We start from the raw sequence: 17,305 nt of genomic DNA on the forward strand, positions 1-17,305 counted from the left end.
TCAGTGTATTTTCTCTTCACACTTCAGACAAGGGCCAGCCAGCTATTCCCATATTCTATTAAAATAGCCTATCCCTTCTTAACTGCTTCTATGTGGGCCAAAAGGGCTAGTGCTGCATTGCCAGCCAATAGAGCTAAGCCAAGACCAGGCAGTTGAAACAACTTTTTCAGCCAAGCAATAACATTTTGTCTTGGAGATGGTCCTGCCAGTGCTTTTCTGAACAATAGGAGTAAAAACATGCAGAGGGCAGGCAGGAGAGTTTGAAAAGCTAGTATTTTTTCTTTAGCAAGGAAGCAGGCTCCTGGGCTCTGAGATCTGTTGAGACACAGATCAGATGGGCTATGACCCTTCCTCCCCCTGCTCCAACTCATCAGATGCAAGAATGTTGCTATCATTAAAAAATAAAACACACGCCCATATAAAAAATACTAACGATGCCCAAACCACAAGATTGGCAGGGAAGATCAGAAGTGGTGGGTGATTTCTCCACCTCCTGGGAAGAGATGGTTGGTGGGTATCAGATAAAAGAGTCTTGGGCACATTCACAGCAGCCTCTGCTCCAGTTTCTAGGCATTTCAGGATCACTGTTCATGCAGTGGCTGCCTGTGTTTTATGTTTATATATTTCAGTGAGAGTTACTGAAATGGCTGAGGCTAAAATCAAGAGCTATTCTTTTGCTAGCAGCAACTAGCTACAGGTATACCATGAAAGCTCAGTTGCAATAATTATATAAACAGAGGCAGAGGCGTCCTATGCAAAACAAAGAGACAGTCTCTACTGAGCTTCAAACCCATCGAGGCACAGAATAAAGATGAGTAATGAAAAACAGCGCTGGGGGAGGGCTGCTGACTTCAGCAGGCTCCTGGGGAAATACCGAAGCCTTGTAACTGAAGTTGGGTGATGAGTAAATTATAATGCACCCTCCTAGGACTGGGGCTTGGAGTTTGCCATGCATAGGCCAATTCTCCATAGAGTAACTCTTGCTTACAAGAGCAAAAAGTGTATCAGTTTTTTGACATTCATATCCTAAGACATTCCTTGTTCCCAACCCTGCTGTGTACACTTCTCCTAATGAATAGTTTTCTCTTCGGTACAGTCTCCAGTCATAATTGTGTAATTATTATTTTTTTTTTTTTGCCTAACTATTTGCTAATTTGATGTTCTAACAATGACTCAGTATCTGAGAGGATTGCCCGGAGGAGGGTAATTCGCTTTTCTTATTATACTCAGTGCATTTTAAAGATACATTTCTTAGATGCAAGAACCACAGTTGCCATATCCTTGAGGGATTTGGAGATAGAAAAGCACCAATTGCCAACTAGCAAAAGACTCCCTAAAGTAAATAATCTGTGCACACTCCACCAGAACTCACACATGGGAAAGGGGGGGCTTTTAGCAACATACAAGCACTGGAGAAGTGAATTGAAACTTTCAGGTTGATTCCTGTAAGAAAAAGCATCATTCTAAAGCAGTGGTTCTCAACCTGTGGGTCGCGACCCCATTGTAACAACGAAAATACACTGTGGCATTAGGAGGGTTGAGAACCACTGTTCTAAAGAGATGCAGTGGTAGAACGGGTCAGGTAAAGTATGGGTGGGAGAGGCTGGGGAGCTGCAGGTCAGAAGGGACCACATCTGCATCATTCATCATTGAGAGGGCAAAGGCATCTGGACAAAGGCACAGCCCGTAGGGAGGTCTCTGAGCATGCATGGCCAGCAGCTAAAAGTCACATGGAAAGAACTGAGTCATGGAAAGAAGCTGACCCTGCACAGTGTCTTGGGGAGAGAGCAGGGAACCTTGGGGAGAAAGCACTGGAAGAGAGAAGTACCTGTGGAGGCCTCAGCAGAGAGCCCTGGTGTTCTAGAGCCCCGGATCAGCCCATAGATGGAGACTCTGTAAGGGGTGGCAGCCTTGAGGCCGGGGATGTCCACTGCCCGGAGGCTGCCGGGCACCGTGAGGTTCTGGCTGGCCTCCAGCGTGTTGGCCTCCTGCACCTGGATGACAAAGTGCTCATAGGCCTGGTCAGGTGCGGTCCAGTTGAGTTTGAGGCCATCCCAGCCAACCTCAGTCACAGTTAAATCTCCCAGCTGGGGGAGCTCCTCTGAGGAAGGACAGAGAGGTCTTTGTCAGCTCTGCAAACCAAAAGTGAGGAAACCAAACATCCCAAAGCCCAACTCTAGGAAAGAGAGAAAGAAGGGAGACATTTGGGGGGAAGGGTGGTGGTGGTAATTAGTCTCTGGGCAGTTGCAAGTTGAACAGTGGTACTGTGGCCACAGCTGTCTTCAGCAGCTGAAATAGTCAGAAAGGGGGAACATCTGAGTCATTCATCCTGGGGATGGCAGACACATCTGCACCAATGCACACCCCCGGGAGGTCTCTGAGCATGCATGGCCGGCAGGTAAAGTTAACATGGAAAAGAGGGGCTGTGCGTTGGAGTAAGAGAAGTGGAATTGTTCAAAGTGCAGACTGTGGAGGCAGGTGGTCCTCAGGCAGAATCCCCACACTGGCATTTGCAAGGGCATAGGCTTGGGCATTTCACTCAATTTCTCTCTGAGCCTCACTCTTCACCTTAAAATGGAGCTGACAGTACCGTTTCACTGGGTTGAGAGATCTAATACTCAATGATAATACTCTCTTAGTACTGTATCTGGTAGATAGTGAACACTCAATAAGTGGCAGCTTACACAATATCTCAGGTGTAGGTATGGGAATTTCCCCTTGAAATTTCTCAGGCATGTGGGAGAGAATTACCTGCTTCATTTCATTACTTGAAATTAGACAGCTCATCTTATCATTGGCCTCAAGTTATCAGCCTGGGTTTATACAGTGTTGCTGTCTGAGGGGCGGGCAAGTATGAAGCTTTCAAGGATCAAAGGTAATATACTGGATTCTTGGCTTGGTTCTCCTCCCTCCTTCTTCTGCTGGTGTTTTGTGTCTGAGTGAAGGATGGCTGCATTGCAAAGCAAGCCTGCTTGTGTGAAATGAGTATGCCTGCTTCTAATTAAAAGTGATGGTGTTTTGCTCAGTAAATGGTGCAGAGCAGGGCCTACTATTAAATTTTTTGCAACGTGGCAAGGAAATAAAATGTAGTTATTATTGCTGACTTAGAATGTTTGGATTCGGGATATGGAAAAATCCACTGCTTTGGAGGATGCTTCTCAGGGTTAAATGCAGTCTCTCGGTCACTCTTTTTTAAGTCCGAAGTAACCACAGATCACAAGTCAGGGAAGAAAATATCTACAGGGATTCCAATCAAGAAAACACAGGAGATAGATACTTGTTCTTGGACACCCCAGGATTCAGTGCACGGTGAGAACCTGAGCTGCCTCGTTCTGTTAGAGGGGCTGTTTTCAAAACAGGTTCCACCAAGATCTGGTGCTTTTCTAAAGTGTGTTGGGGTCAGAGACGCAGGTATCCCCCTCTTCCTGAGCTCACCAAGAGCAGCTGGTGGCTCATCTGTCACACAGTAGGAAGATTTCATTTGCAAAAGGAGTTTACAGCTCACAATAGAAATTTTCAGACAGTAGGGTTATCGATAAAGTGTCCTGCACCCAGAGCGCACATCCTCAAAGGCCCCTTTTTGCTCTTGTTTGGACTGATGATACTCCAGAAAACACAGGGCAATAGCCCAGCCAGCTGGAGCATATTAAAACATCACCTTTCTTATTTTTGGAATTGTGAGAAGTTTCTAGCAGCGACCAAATTTATATTATATGTGGGCAAGAAAAATAATTTGAATTAGGTGATTTGGGTGGCATTATCAATATACAGAATGTACAGAGAAGGGAATAGGCTTAGGGCACAGCATAAGAATCCTATTACCAAATATTTGGCCCATTCACCCACAGCTCCCTTTTGAAGCTATTTCTAGAAGCCTCACGTACAGCACGCAGTTTTCTGTAACAGATGGAGCAACGTATTTCCGGGGTCCAAACTGATATGATTTGTTTATATTCTCCCTACACTGAATAAAAAACACTGGGATCAAACATGGCTATCTTTTCTAATCAATGTCCTTGCTTTGAATATCTGTTCAGAAGACAGATTTGGATAATTTCAGCAGAAGATGACTATATCATTTCCAAAGGTTATTATGCAGAAAGCTGCCTCTAAGTTGGCTATTAGCTAGTGCTTCTGAGGCCAACTGTGATAAGGTTTCTCTAGACATTCTAGTCCTATCCTGTGCTGCCACAGCCCTATTGCTTGTGCTATCTTTTATAATTCTGTTATCTGTTGCTACATGATAAATTTAGATGTTCACTATTCAGTACTTTGTACACGATGGACCCTTAGCTAAGCACTCACATCCGTTAGCTCAATCAATGATCACTCATGACAGTTTTCTGAAGTAGGGGGATTATTTCTGATTCAGAAATGAAGAAAGAAGGCTCAGTAGGCTAAGTAAGATGCCCAAGAAGATTTAAGGAGAAATTCCAACCCAGACCTTCCTGAGTGAGATATTCATTCTGCCCCATGGGGAGTTTTCTCTATATCAGGTTGGCTCATATCGTGCCTCTGGTCTTGGGGGAGGGCTGTATACCTGTGGTGACCTCCACAGCAAGGGCTTGCGTGCTGTGGCCCCTGACCTTGCCACGCAGGGTGATTGTGTAAGGAGTGCCAGCCCTGAGGCCAGGGATTTCCACGGAGCGCAGGCTGCCAGGAACTGTGACACTGCGGGGCTCTTCCACCTGGTCAGCCTCCCAGACCTGAATGATAAACTGGTCATAGGTGTCATCCGGTGTGGTCCAATTCATTCTGAGGGCATCCCAGCTAACCTCGGTCACTGTGAGGTTTGTCAGATCTGGAACTTCCTCTGCATAAGGACACAGAGTTGCTGAGTTACTGAAAAAGGCAAATGCACTCCGGATTCAGGTGAGATGGATTCTGGCTGAGACCGGGAATGCTGCTTGGTTAGTGTTCATTATGGGGACGTGATTTATAGCAGGTGGTGCCTGCCCTCTAATTGTTGGCACTGAAGCCAGATTTTTCTGTTTAGCCTCTGGGAATAAATGCTAGTTTTAGGAATTGTTCACAGCATCCATTCTTGACATACAAATAGGGCTTTGGGGAGTCCTCTCGTGTTCTTAAAATGAGCTCAGAGCCTTTGTCTCTTCTTCTGTTTTCGCTTTCAAGTTGTGCTTTCCAACTTTATAGATATTATGACCAAAACTTGCTTTGAAAGAAAAGCCATCTCTCACTTTTGTAAAGGAAGAGTAGGTGGAATTTTCCATGGGACTGGGCTTCAACTAGGACTTGGCCAAATAAGGGATGTGGCATTTAGGAAGAAGCAGGGATGATTCACGGGTATTTCCCCAATGTGGTAGGGGCTGAACCCAGTTTAGGGCAAGGAAGAGCTCTGATTCCTCCTGAGTAGAGAGAATAAGGATGAAGCAAGTTAGTGAACTGATATGGAATACCTGTAGAGACTTCAACAGAGAGGGGGGCTGTGCTGAAGTCCTGAGTGACCCCACGGATGATGACAGTATAATGAGTGTCTGCTTTGAGCCCGGGCAGGTCCACAGACCTCAGTTGTCCTGGGACAGTGAGGTTCTGGGCTGCCTCTACTGTGTCAGCCTCCTGCACCTGAATGAAAAACTGCTCATAGGCCCCTTCTGGAGCTGTCCAGTTGACTCTGATGGCATCCCAGCCCACCTTGGACACCGTGACCTCTCCCAAATTAGGAGTTTCTCCTGGAGAAGGACAAAGAACTAGTTTAGTGGTGAAAACATATGTCAAGATCCAAGGAATATTTAGCACAAAAAATCAGCTTTATATTGCTTCAAAAGGATGGCTTTCTTTAGATTAACATGCATCATGCAACTTCCTAAATTTCAGAAATAGAACAAAGAGGAAGAGGTGTGGGAAATTTTTTGTTGTCTTGTCTTATTAAAGTATTGCCTTAATTGTACATTTTACCCCTTTCAATATAGTGCCTTAATGGCCCTTAAGATATGGGGCCTGTTTATAGAGTGAAAAGCCCCCTCCACAGGAGCTGCATGTACACCCCAACCAGACTGGGCTCTGCACAGCTCCAAAGGGGGTCATTTACTTAGAGCAGTGCTCCTCAACCTTCCTAATGCCATAATGTATTTCCGTTGTTACAAAGAGGTTGTGACGCACAGCTTGAGAACCGCTGACTTACGTGTTAAGAGTGGCCTGGGAGGTGTGTAACCTGATGATGGCCTGGCTCTCCATTATTGGACCCCATTGCAATATAACCTGTGACAGAATAAGTCCATTCCAAAACTGGGCCAAGAGTAGTGGTGCACGCCTATAATCCCAGCCCTCTGGGAGGCCGAGGAAGATGGATCACTTGAGCTCAGGAGTTTAAGACCAGCCTGAGTGAGAGGAGACCCCATCTCTACTAGCTGGGCTTAGTGGTGGGCACCTGAAGTCCCAGCTACTTGGGAAGCTGAGGTGTAAAAATTGCTTGAGCCCAGGAGTTTGAGGTTGCTGTGAACTATGACACCAAGGCATACTACTAAGGATGACTGAGTGAGACACTGTCTCAAAGGAGGAAAAGGAAATAAAGAGAGAGAAGCTAGCTGTGTCTGAGTATCCACAAGCGATTTCCTGTTGGGAAAAACAGAAGCTGGAGATAGGAAGGGAAGGGGTACCTGTGGAGGCCTCAGCAGAGAGCCCTGGTGTTCTAGAGCCCCGGATCAGCCCATAGATGGAGACTCTGTAAGGGGTGGCAGCCTTGAGGCCGGGGATGTCCACTGCCCGGAGGCTGCCGGGCACCGTGAGGTTCTGGCTGGCCTCCAGCGTGTTGGCCTCCTGCACCTGGATGACAAAGTGCTCATAGGCCTGGTCAGGTGCAGTCCAGTTGAGTTTGAGGCCATCCCAGCCAACGTTAGTTACGGTGAGGTTTTCCAGTTCAGGGCCTTGTTCTGAATAATGACAGAGATGGGGTCGGTTAAACTAGTACCCAAAACACTTGGCTTCGGAGAATCCAAAAACAGCAAATCCAGTGCCAGTGCTGAAAGGTGGCGGGAGCCAGAGGGCTATGTGCTGCTCACGGCCCCTGCTGGGCTATCCCGATGGAACAGCAGCAGAGAGCCGGTGTGGGGCTTGCTCTGTCTCCTCCATGTTTGAGTTTGTCTTTTGGGAACAATATTTCTCTATTGACCAGTGTCCTGCAGATTCAGAAAACTCTACAGATCTACATTAGTGATGCTCTCGGCTTCACTTTCCATTTTTCAAAGTGTCTCCCATCGTAAGGGGTGGCCCTTAGCTGTTCCTGGGGTCTTGGTCTGAGCTGCCTGGTCTTCTCTATGTTTAGACAAATTGAGACAATTGGATTCCTTCTTTTTAATGCTGCCTCGGTATCCTCTAGAAGGTAATTTTATAGTTTATATTTGGATGTTGTCAGTTTCTAGGATTCAAATCGATTTACACAGACAACTTTAATAAAGATCAGAAATAAATTAACACGGTACTAGGAAGGCTGAATGGAGGAAGGTGATGACTCCTTAAAAAACTTATTTTTATTGGATAGAAGGAAAGACTGAGGCCAGGGGAGGACAGATCTTATAAGCTCAACTATTAATAAAATTGAATGCATCCTCTTTATCTCCTGTACACATAAAATTCAGTAAAAATTCAACTTGTCTAAATCTGCCCCTGGAGGGATAATTTGCCCAGGGCTCAGCTTAAGTGGACTTCACATAACCTAGGAAGAAAAGGATTACTTTGAAAATGGATCCTGCGAATAAGAGAGCATGCACTGCCTTTATTTCATTAAAAAGAAATATTTAAAATATTTTAAAATTTTAAAATTTAAATATTTTCTATTTAAGCCTCATATTGCTGCTCATTTCAAATGAGTTCTCCACGTCCGTTCCAGTGAAATCTTAGCTTGCCATTTGATTGAGGATACGCTTTCAGTGGAGAAAACATTTCTTATTTAGAATCTATTTAATTCAGACTTTTCCAAGTTCTGGGGAAAATTCTTCCTACTGTTTTATTGACAAAGCTTCTATTCCTTCCAATGTTGTTTGATCTATAACAGAAGTCTATAGGCTACGACTTAAGGCCCACATCTGGCCTGCTGCCTATTTTGGTAGTCAGCAAGCAGATGCTGGCTTTTACATTTTTAACAGATTGGTAAGAAATAAGACCAAAGAAGAATGATATTACATGTTTCATGCACATTACAAAATTCAAATTTTGGTGCCATAAATAATGTTCTATCAGAACATAGCCACACCTCCTTACTTGCAAATTGTTGGTGGCTACTTTTGTGCTATAAGGGCATAGCTGAGTAATTGGGACAAAAACTGTCTGGCCTGCAAGGTCTAAAATATTCCCTTTATGGAAAATGTTTACAATGTGTGGTCTTGAACTGTGGTGTATGAATGCCTCGTTTAACCCAAATTCACATCCTGAAGCTCACACTCAAGGCTCCATAGCAGTTCTTAGCCACCTAACATAGTCTCTATGGGAAAAAGAAGACCTCAAACTCAAAGCAAGGTATCTAGATTTGGGGAAAGAGCAGATAATCAGTTAGTTTTAAACTACTGGCTAGTGTGGGGTCAGGAGAAGTGTCCCTAGTCATAACAATTATAATCTTGACCTTGGAATTTAAGCACAACTAAATGCAGAAGCTTGTCCTTAAGTGCCCCAGCAGTCCTGATGCATGAAGAGATTCAGGACAAAAACAAGTCAAAGCAAACCATGAAATCATTCCTCTGGTTCCTCAGCTCCCCTCATTATCCACTTTCCTCTTTTTCACCTGGGCTGTCCAAAGCCACTTGTCAGGAACTGATCTGACAGTGCCAACTCGCCCCATTGCATGAATTATGTCTTTCCTCTGAAGGTATCTTATGTTTTATGCCTTATCTCTAATTATGGGTATTAACATGAAACATATTTTCCATAAAAGAAATTGCAGGTACCAAGGTAACTGAGGGAGGGAGGAGGTGCCTCAGGGTTTAAGCTGTTCTAGTAGAGCTGGACGGAGAGAGAAGACGCAAAGTGGAAATGTTTCTTCCTGGTAAGAATCAGCTCATCTATTGTAATCGGCTCCATCAAATATCACTGATACACACAATGCCTTTCACATCCTGCTTCATCTGTTCATACACCCGGTAGAGTAACTTTCACATAATATCATATTGTTTGGTAAATGTGTGTAATAATAGCCATGGTGTTGATATTTCCACCAAAATTCATGGAGATTCTGACACTTCTTTTTTTAAGGTAAATCAGAAAAGAGCATTGGTTTATCACCTAGAGAGGCAGTGCTGTGGCGATGTCTGTAGCAGAGTTCTCTATTCTCCACCACCCAGATCCCTTCACTAAACAAATGCTAACCAAATAAGTAAAAAGGTGTCACTTCCACAAATAAAATCAGCAGTAAATTAAAAGGTGCAGGGTAAGCATTATGAAAGGAAAGGGATAATATGAGCAAAAATACACCAGACAATAGCTGAGGTGGCAACCCAGGGGCATTGCGTGAATGCTGACTCTACTTGTCAACAGCAAATGACATCCTCGTGGGCTTACCGCCCCAGAAGCCAAGTGTTTCCACTGTACAGTTCCACACTGAATTTCTTGGCATTTCTTTATGAAAAGACTGTTGTCTTTTCCTTACAGCTGTCTACTGGAATCTACCCTCTGAGCAATGTCAGTGGGTCTGGAAATCAGAATTTCCAAATTCCATTTCTGTGCTTATGGTAGGCTAAGCAGCTGGGCTGCAGGGAGTTCTGGATTTGTGGCAGTGCCAGCATTAAGTCTTTAGATCTCTGCCATCTTGTAGATGGATAATTGTCAAGTGCTGATGAGGAACCCACATCTACTGTTCACTTATGGGAAAAAGGATGACTCCAACAGCAGGAGGATAGTCAGATTCTGGGCTGATGACCCCAAAGGGCAGATTAAGACATTCCAGCCTCATGCTATAGAGATAAGACATTTGAAGTGAAAAGCTTTGCCTGCCTTAAAACTTTCAGACTCTTTGTAACTGTCAAGGATGGAGCCAAGTCCCTTAGCATGATGTTCGTGGCCTGTTGCAGACTCTTTGATGACATGTCTAGCCTCATAACCTCCTCTCTTCTGCTCTATTGGGTAGGGAGTGCAGCTTGCATTTCACCGATGTCTGACTTTTTCGGATGCTGTCCCGCCTGCTGGCAGTGTCCATTTGCTCAACTCCTTTAACTTTTCCAGGACTCAGCCAAGCATCACTTCTTCCAAAAAACCCTTCTTTGATGCTCTTCATTCCTTTGCTCAGGTCTGTGTTGGGGACCTGCGTCTGTGCTCCCGCCGCCTCTCGCAAGCCCCGCTATAGCAGATGAGCAACACTGACATAATTTCATGTTGTTCTCCTCTTTCCTGTTGCAATGTGCATCATTTCTTGAGCACAGAGCAGAACTTTCTGTTCTACACACAATCACTGCCTGCCCCACAGTAGGTAAGAAGTAAATATTTGTTGGGTGGATAAATATTTGAATAAATTCCAGTTTGCTCCATGAGAAAATCAGTATGGCAAATCAAAGCAAAATGCTCTTTATTGCCTGTGGCTGTTGACTAAAAACAAAATTCCCCCTGTCTGCTTCCAAAATTCATCCGAATTGCCAGGTTGTCACCATCAAGGCTTATGCTCTGTGGAACGATGCTTTCCTGGTTTTGTGTTTCTGTCTATCGCCCCTTCTTTATATCCCTTATTCCACACAGCACATTCATGGCCTTGACCTTAATCAAGGTCTAGTTGGTTTGATCAGAATAAAAAACCAGAGAGAAAGCAAAAAGGATAGGGAAGAGGGGACGGGGAGGGAAGGAAAAAATGCCTGTCATGCACTGTTTTTTTTTTTTAAATGTACCAGACAGTAGTACTTTCCTTCCTCCCCCTCCTTCTTTCTTCCTTCTTTCCTTTTCTATCTAAATTAAGCTGAATTGAAGACTTTCTAGGGAAATAATTTCTCTTCTTTTCTTTTCCCTTAGCCTTAAGGGAGAGAACTGGGCTGTTAACACATAGGTGGAAGGACAGGATGGAAATGGGGACTTCACTATAGCCGGGGTCCCAGACACTCATGAAGCTCATGTCACATGCTTAGCAATGTCCAGGGCCTGGGGTGAGGCGGCAGATGAAGGAGACGGTCTTTACATTCTGCCCCGTGGTGTGAGACAAGGCCATAGGTGATAAACTAAGATGTGCTGCCTCATGTCAAGGCAAGTAAGTGTCAGGAGAAACTCTAGAACACCAGAAGGGCCCCCAGCATGGAGGGGCCATTCTAGGCTGACAGAGAGGCCCTGCGATTTAGATGGCACTTGAGCTGAATGAAACAAAGGAGAATGCCCTATAAAGAATGGGGACAAGAGCGGTGTCTAGGGGGCAGGAACAGCACATGCCAGGACCCAAATGTGTAGGCAGGCCTACATGCTTACAGAGCTGCAAGGCCAGGGTGACCACAGTGAAATGAGCAAAGGCACACCTGGGGGAGCAGAGGTCAGAGAGGAGAGGGCCCTATTCTGTAAGGCCCTGTGTCTGCGGGAAGGTCTTTGGACCTTATTTCAGATGAGATGGTGGCCTGGTTCTGCATAATTTGAATATGGTTCTGCTTTGAGGAAAAGGCTGCCCCACCTATGGTAAGAGCCATGAAATTCCCAAGGAAAAATGCTTTGGGGCCACTGATTCCCAGTCTTTTCCATGAACCCCACAGACAAAGTAGGCTTTTGCTATCAAAAGTCTAGCAATGCAGGTGGGAGTTCCTTTCTTCTGAGGGTTGAACCTGCCACTTGGCGTCATGTCAGGACCCAGGGCCATGTGGTTCCTTTGCCTGAGAGCACTCACTGTTCCTGTTTTCTCTTACCCCACATGCTTACCAAGGCCAGATGCCTTTACGTATTCTGCAATACAGTTCTGTTTTGCTTCTTACGTCTCTGTGCAAAGCATCTGCCCGTTTTAAGTTATTCCTGATTCTCTGAGATTAGATCCAGTGTCCCTGTGCCCCGGCTGTACCCTCTGGAACTAGTCTACAAAGGTGGACACAGAGACTCCAGTCATAGCAAACAGTGTTGCACTGGTGTCTGCTGACTAGAGGGTTGTTCCCTGGAATCAAAGACCTGTCCTCATTGCTCCAGCAGTCCCAGAACTTATCACAGAACATGGTTATAGTGTTTTATTAACTGAAATGCAAGAGAATCTAAAAGTGAAGAACACAGATGTGATGGCTGTATTGCAGCAGCCATGCTGTGACATTCAGGTGACTTTGGGAATGCAAGGCCAGGGCTAAGAACTGTCACATGAAAAGAGTGGGCCTAGGTCCCTGACACTTTGGAACTACTATGCTATCACTGAGCCACCGAACTCCAGATAGATTTTACAAAAGAGCAAACCAATCTCTATCTTAAGTGACTATTACTTGAAATTTCCATTATACACAATGGAAGATATGTGTGAGAGAAAAAGACTCTTTAAGCATTTCCAAATTTTCAAATTTCCAGTGTATCAGGGTTCAGCTGTGTGACATCTCTGCCGTGACACCTTCACTAGCTGCTTCTCTTTCCCCCAATCACTCATTTCTCTTGATTACACGCCAACATTCTGAATATTTAGCCTTCCCCAAGGACGGTGAGCGTGTGAGCAGGACCGCATGAGTCAACACAATGATACTGACTTCGTGACTTGATGCTCCTCAAATATCAGCACAGTATGATGTATTCAGTAGATACTCAATATGTGCTTACTAATTACTGAATAGAAGTAAAGAATATTACTTGCCAAACCTTGGAGAAGGAGTATTTTCCTCCTATACATTTTGAATATTGGGTGGCTAAAAGAGCATGTACATATTTTTCATAAAGGAAGAAATCTTTCCCTCCCACCGACTATTTCTTCAGTTTAGACACCGAGGAAACACAGCAGCAGGTTCAGCCAGCAGGATTGGGCTAGAAGGGACATTGGAGGTCAGGGTCAAGCTGTCAGCTCAGAAAAACCAGGTTTACCTCTTCACAACTGAGAGCAAAGAGAAAATGAGAAAGGCACTGAGGAAGTCTCAGAGGCTCATGTGTGACTTTCCAGGGGTAACCTGGGCAGGAAGCAAAAGACCTGGAATAAAAACATTTCATGGAAAATCACCAAGGAATTGTCACCAACGTCTTGGTCATCTTTACAAAGAAATCAAAGAAAAAGTAAATAAATTATTAGGTTTAAGGAGGGAAATAAACAAGAAGCAACTTAAGAGATTCTGTAGAACACTCAATAAAACAAAAGACACAAGGACAAACACCAGCCCTGGTGCGTTAAGTTTCTCCTAGGAAGAAATATTTGAAAACCGCTATTGACAGGAGGAAAAGCCCTACACGGGAAAGATAAGCAAGCAGCTTTCATGGTGGTGTTTAAGGCCTTCCTGGGTGGAGAAAGCAGCATTTTCCCATCTGGCCCCTCCCTTGAGGACAGCCTGGCCGAGGCAACCTGCAGACCCGGGAGTCAACGGAGGGCTTGGAAGGCCCTCAGGGCCAACTCACCGGTGATTGCCTTCACCCGCGCAGGTTTGCTCTTGTGCCTGCCCTTCTCGGCTGTCAGGAGGACAGTGTACTCCTGCCCTGGCTGCAGATCCCTCAGCACGTAGGAAGTGGTGTTCCTGGGAAGCTGCGTCTCCACCAGCTGGCCAGTGGGCAGGCTGTAGCTGAGGCGGTAGCGGTCAAACTTGGCCAGCGGTGCCCTCCACAGCAGGTTCAGGCTGGTGTCTGTGGTTTCAGAAACCCGAAGGTCCTTGGGCGCATCCAAATCTGGGAGGAAAACAGAGAAGAAATGAAAACTCTTCAGACTATGAGGTCGGACTGCTCCTGCGATCAATGCTGGGCTGGAATCTTGGGTCCATCGTGGAGGGACTGTGGGGCTACAGGAGATTCACCTCTTGGAGTCTCCATGTCCACCTTTGTGGAATAGTCCTTGTTGGATGTTTACAGGATGAAAAATAATGTAGTGATACAACCTACAACCGTGCCATAAAATACTATTCAATTAAAACCACTTAAAAACAACAGACTACTGATACAAGAAATAATTTAGATGGATATCAGCAGAATTAGGCTAAAGGACAAAAGCCAGTCTCAAATGGTTACAGATCATTATGAAAGTTTTGAGATAGGCTCGGCGCCTATAGCTCAACCGGCTAAGGCACCAGCCACGTACACCTAAGGTGGCGGGTTCGAATCCCCACCCCGGACCCGCCAAACAACAATGACGGTTGCAACCAAAAAATAGCCGGGCGTTGTGGCGGGCGCCTACGGTCCCAGCTACTTGGGAGGCGGAGGCAGGAGACTCGCTTGAGCCCAGGAGTTGGAGGTTGCTGTGAACTGTAATGCCATGGCACTCTCCCCAGGGGGACAGCTTGAGGCTCTGTAAAAAAAAAAAAAAAAGAAAGTTTTGAGATACTCAAAAGTCAAGAAATGTAAAATCCTTACATGGATGGAGCTGGAAAATGTCCTCCTTAGCAAAGTATCTCAAGAATGGAAGAAAAAGTATCCAATGTACTCAACACTACTATGAAACTAATTGTTAGCTATCTTAGGAAAGCTATAATCCAAATGGAGTCCAAGACTATGGGGAAAGGGGAGAGGGAGAGAAGAGGATGGGGGAGGATGGGGAAAGAGAATGATATTGTGGGGATCACGCCTATAATTTATCCTATTAGGGTACATGTGAATTTGTCTAAAGGTCGAATATAAAATGTCTTAACATAACAATTATGAGAAAGACACGATGGCTATGTTAGCCAGTTGGATGAGAGGTTTTCAAACTGTATATGGAAGCAACACATTGTATCCTATGATAGAATTAATGTACACAATTATGATCTAATAAAAAAAAAGAAAAAAAAAAGAAATGCAAAATCCAACCAGATGGAAATAATTGAAGCCTTCCCAGCAACACCGATAAGCTAAGCAAGTTGAAACTTGCATGTGTGAATCAGAAAAGATGCTGTTTTTCTTGGAAGTGAAATAATGAACATAGTCTATCTCAAAACTTTCATAGTGACTCACGTACATCCTGTATTGCTCTGGACTGAATATCTGTGTCCTCCTAAATTTATATGTTGATATCTAGTCTGTGCAATGGGATGGTACTTGGATATGGGAACCTTTGGGAGCCCTCCTGCATGGGATTGGAATCCTTATAAAGACACCCCAGAGAGATCCCTTATCCCTCTGTTCTGTGAGGACACTGCATAAAGATTGCCCTGTGTGAACCAGAAGACAGGCCCTCACCAGACACTGAATCTGTCAGTGCCTTAATCTCGAAAATCCCAACCTCCAGAACTGTGAGACATAAATTTCTTCTATTTATAAGTTCCTCAGTCTGAGCTATTTTTGTTCCAGTGGTTCAAAGGGACCACAACATGCAGGATTCCATTTATGCTGCATTCTTGAAATGGCAAAACTCTAGTGATGAGGAACAGACCCTTAGTGAATGCCAGAGGTCAGCCTGAGGGGTAAGGAGGGAGGTGGCTGTAAAGGGTCACTGTGGAATTCTTGTGTTGGGACCATTCTGTGTTCACTCCAGTGGGGAATTCACAAACTGACATATATGGTACAATTGCTTAGAACTAAATTGCACACACACACACAAATGAGTGCAGGAAACACAGGTGCAATCTGAATAAAGTGGATAGATTGTATCAACGTCAATTTTTCCAGTTGTGATATTGTTCTGTATTTCTGCAAGAGGTTACCCTTGGGGGACACTGGGTGAAGGGTACTGGGAAATATCTCTATGTGATTTCTCACAACTGCATGTGAATCTCCAATTATCTTAAATTCAAAAGACCAACAACAACAAAAACAATAAAAATAGAATATGTGTGTGAGAGCCCAGCGCTGGATCCTGCGGACTCTAGAAGCTCAATGAAGCATGATCTATGTTCTCTTTACACACCAGCCTTCCTCTTACTCATAGTCCCTGGGGGCAGGTAAAGGCAGAGGCAGAGGGAAGAGTTTTCTTTTTTCAGTGCAAATCTTCCAACAAAAAAAATTTTTGAGCAAAGAATCAATAGCCTCAAACCATCCTTACCCTAAGACCACAGCTGCAGGATGCAATGCAGAAAAGCAGGGCTGGCTTTAACTGTGGTACCATCTCTTATGATGTACTTCACCAGGGTACAAAATTAAGTGTTTCCTTAGAGACAACCCCCCAGATGTGTTTTGATAGATAGTGGTTTATTACAAAATGGAATTGGTTATTGACTTAAAAATGTTTGTGGATTTCTTATAAAGCCAGGTTCCTATTATTCTTAAAACAACAAGAACAAAACCCTGTGCCCTTTCCTGTGCTGGCATCATTTGGGTGGGCCATGCTAATTTCACAATTGGATTTAGACACCTGGGCTAGAGGGTCCTACAGGTCTCTTCCTCCTCTGAACTCCTCCTTTCTCTTTTTTTTACAGGCATGGGCCTCACTGGCCTGTCTTGTTTGCCCAGTGCCAGCTCAGAGGCAGCGGTAGTCCCAGGTGTGCCTCACCTGTGGCTGCATTGATGGTGGCTGGGTTGCTCTCCTTGTCCTCCTTCACAGCAGAAACTCCAATTCCATATTCAGTTCCTGGCCTCAGACCTGAGAGAGAATGTGCAGGTTGATATTTGGCCTGAAACTGCAAAGCACATCAGAGGATAGTAACTGGTGTCTGGAACGTTTTATGAACTAATGTGTTGCAGTCCCAGGGAGAGGAAGTTCTAGAGAGTGGACTGACTTCCCTCTGGGGAGGTGCAAACAGGGACAAGCAGGAGCAGATGCCCACCACTTTGAGGACGCCCTGGGGCGGGGCTGGATCAGGCATGCAGAGTTCACCTGTGAGTGTGGTTTTGGTTGTGGCTTGCTGGCTCTTCGGGACCTCCACCTCGGCGTGGTCACCTCCAGAGATGGGTGCGTACTTGATTCTGTAATTGTCTATGGTTGCCTTGCCATTTCTCCATTCCAGGGTGATACTGTTGTCTGTCTGGGAGACACGTCGGAGATTCCTGGGAGCATCCAGGCCTGTTTGGGAGAAGAAGGAACATTTGTGTTGAAAATACCAGGCACTGGGAGACCAGGAGTCTTTGACAATTCAAACTGACATATGAAGGGCATCTGCTTCTGGAGAGAAAATAGCCCCCACACTGTCTGTCTCCATAGCTGATGCACAAATCTAAACAAATACTACAGATTTCCACCTCTCCCCATTATTGGTATGTGTGACAAATTACTCATTTGTGGATTTCTTTTTTCTCTCTCTTTTTTTTTTGCAGTTTTTGGCCAGGGGCTGGGTTTGAACCCACCATCTCCTATACATGCCACCCTCATTTGTGGAATTTTTTAGACTTTGTGCTT

The 17,305-nt window shown here is 44.9% G+C and overlaps 1 protein-coding gene across 3 annotated transcripts in view; it reads right to left on the bottom strand.

The window, feature by feature from the left end:
• The window catches only part of TNC (tenascin C), a 95,738-nt gene that overhangs the window by 36,661 nt on the left and 41,772 nt on the right, over positions 1-17,305 (bottom strand). For all 3 annotated transcript variants that reach the window (XM_023510497.1, XM_023510499.1, XM_023510498.1), the window contains exons 8-14: positions 16,787-16,972; positions 16,463-16,552; positions 13,468-13,731; positions 6,618-6,890; positions 5,418-5,690; positions 4,541-4,813; positions 1,829-2,101 (exon numbers count right to left, since the gene is read on the bottom strand). In XM_023510497.1, the coding sequence (XP_023366265.1) occupies positions 1,829-2,101; positions 4,541-4,813; positions 5,418-5,690; positions 6,618-6,890; positions 13,468-13,731; positions 16,463-16,552; positions 16,787-16,972 (1,632 nt within the window). The remainder of the gene's footprint in view (positions 1-1,828; positions 2,102-4,540; positions 4,814-5,417; positions 5,691-6,617; positions 6,891-13,467; positions 13,732-16,462; positions 16,553-16,786; positions 16,973-17,305) is intronic.

This window comes from Otolemur garnettii, unplaced genomic scaffold (assembly GCF_000181295.1).
Source record: "Otolemur garnettii isolate 467f Iridium unplaced genomic scaffold, OtoGar3 scaffold00014, whole genome shotgun sequence".
Classification (NCBI taxonomy): Eukaryota; Metazoa; Chordata; class Mammalia; order Primates; family Galagidae; genus Otolemur; species Otolemur garnettii.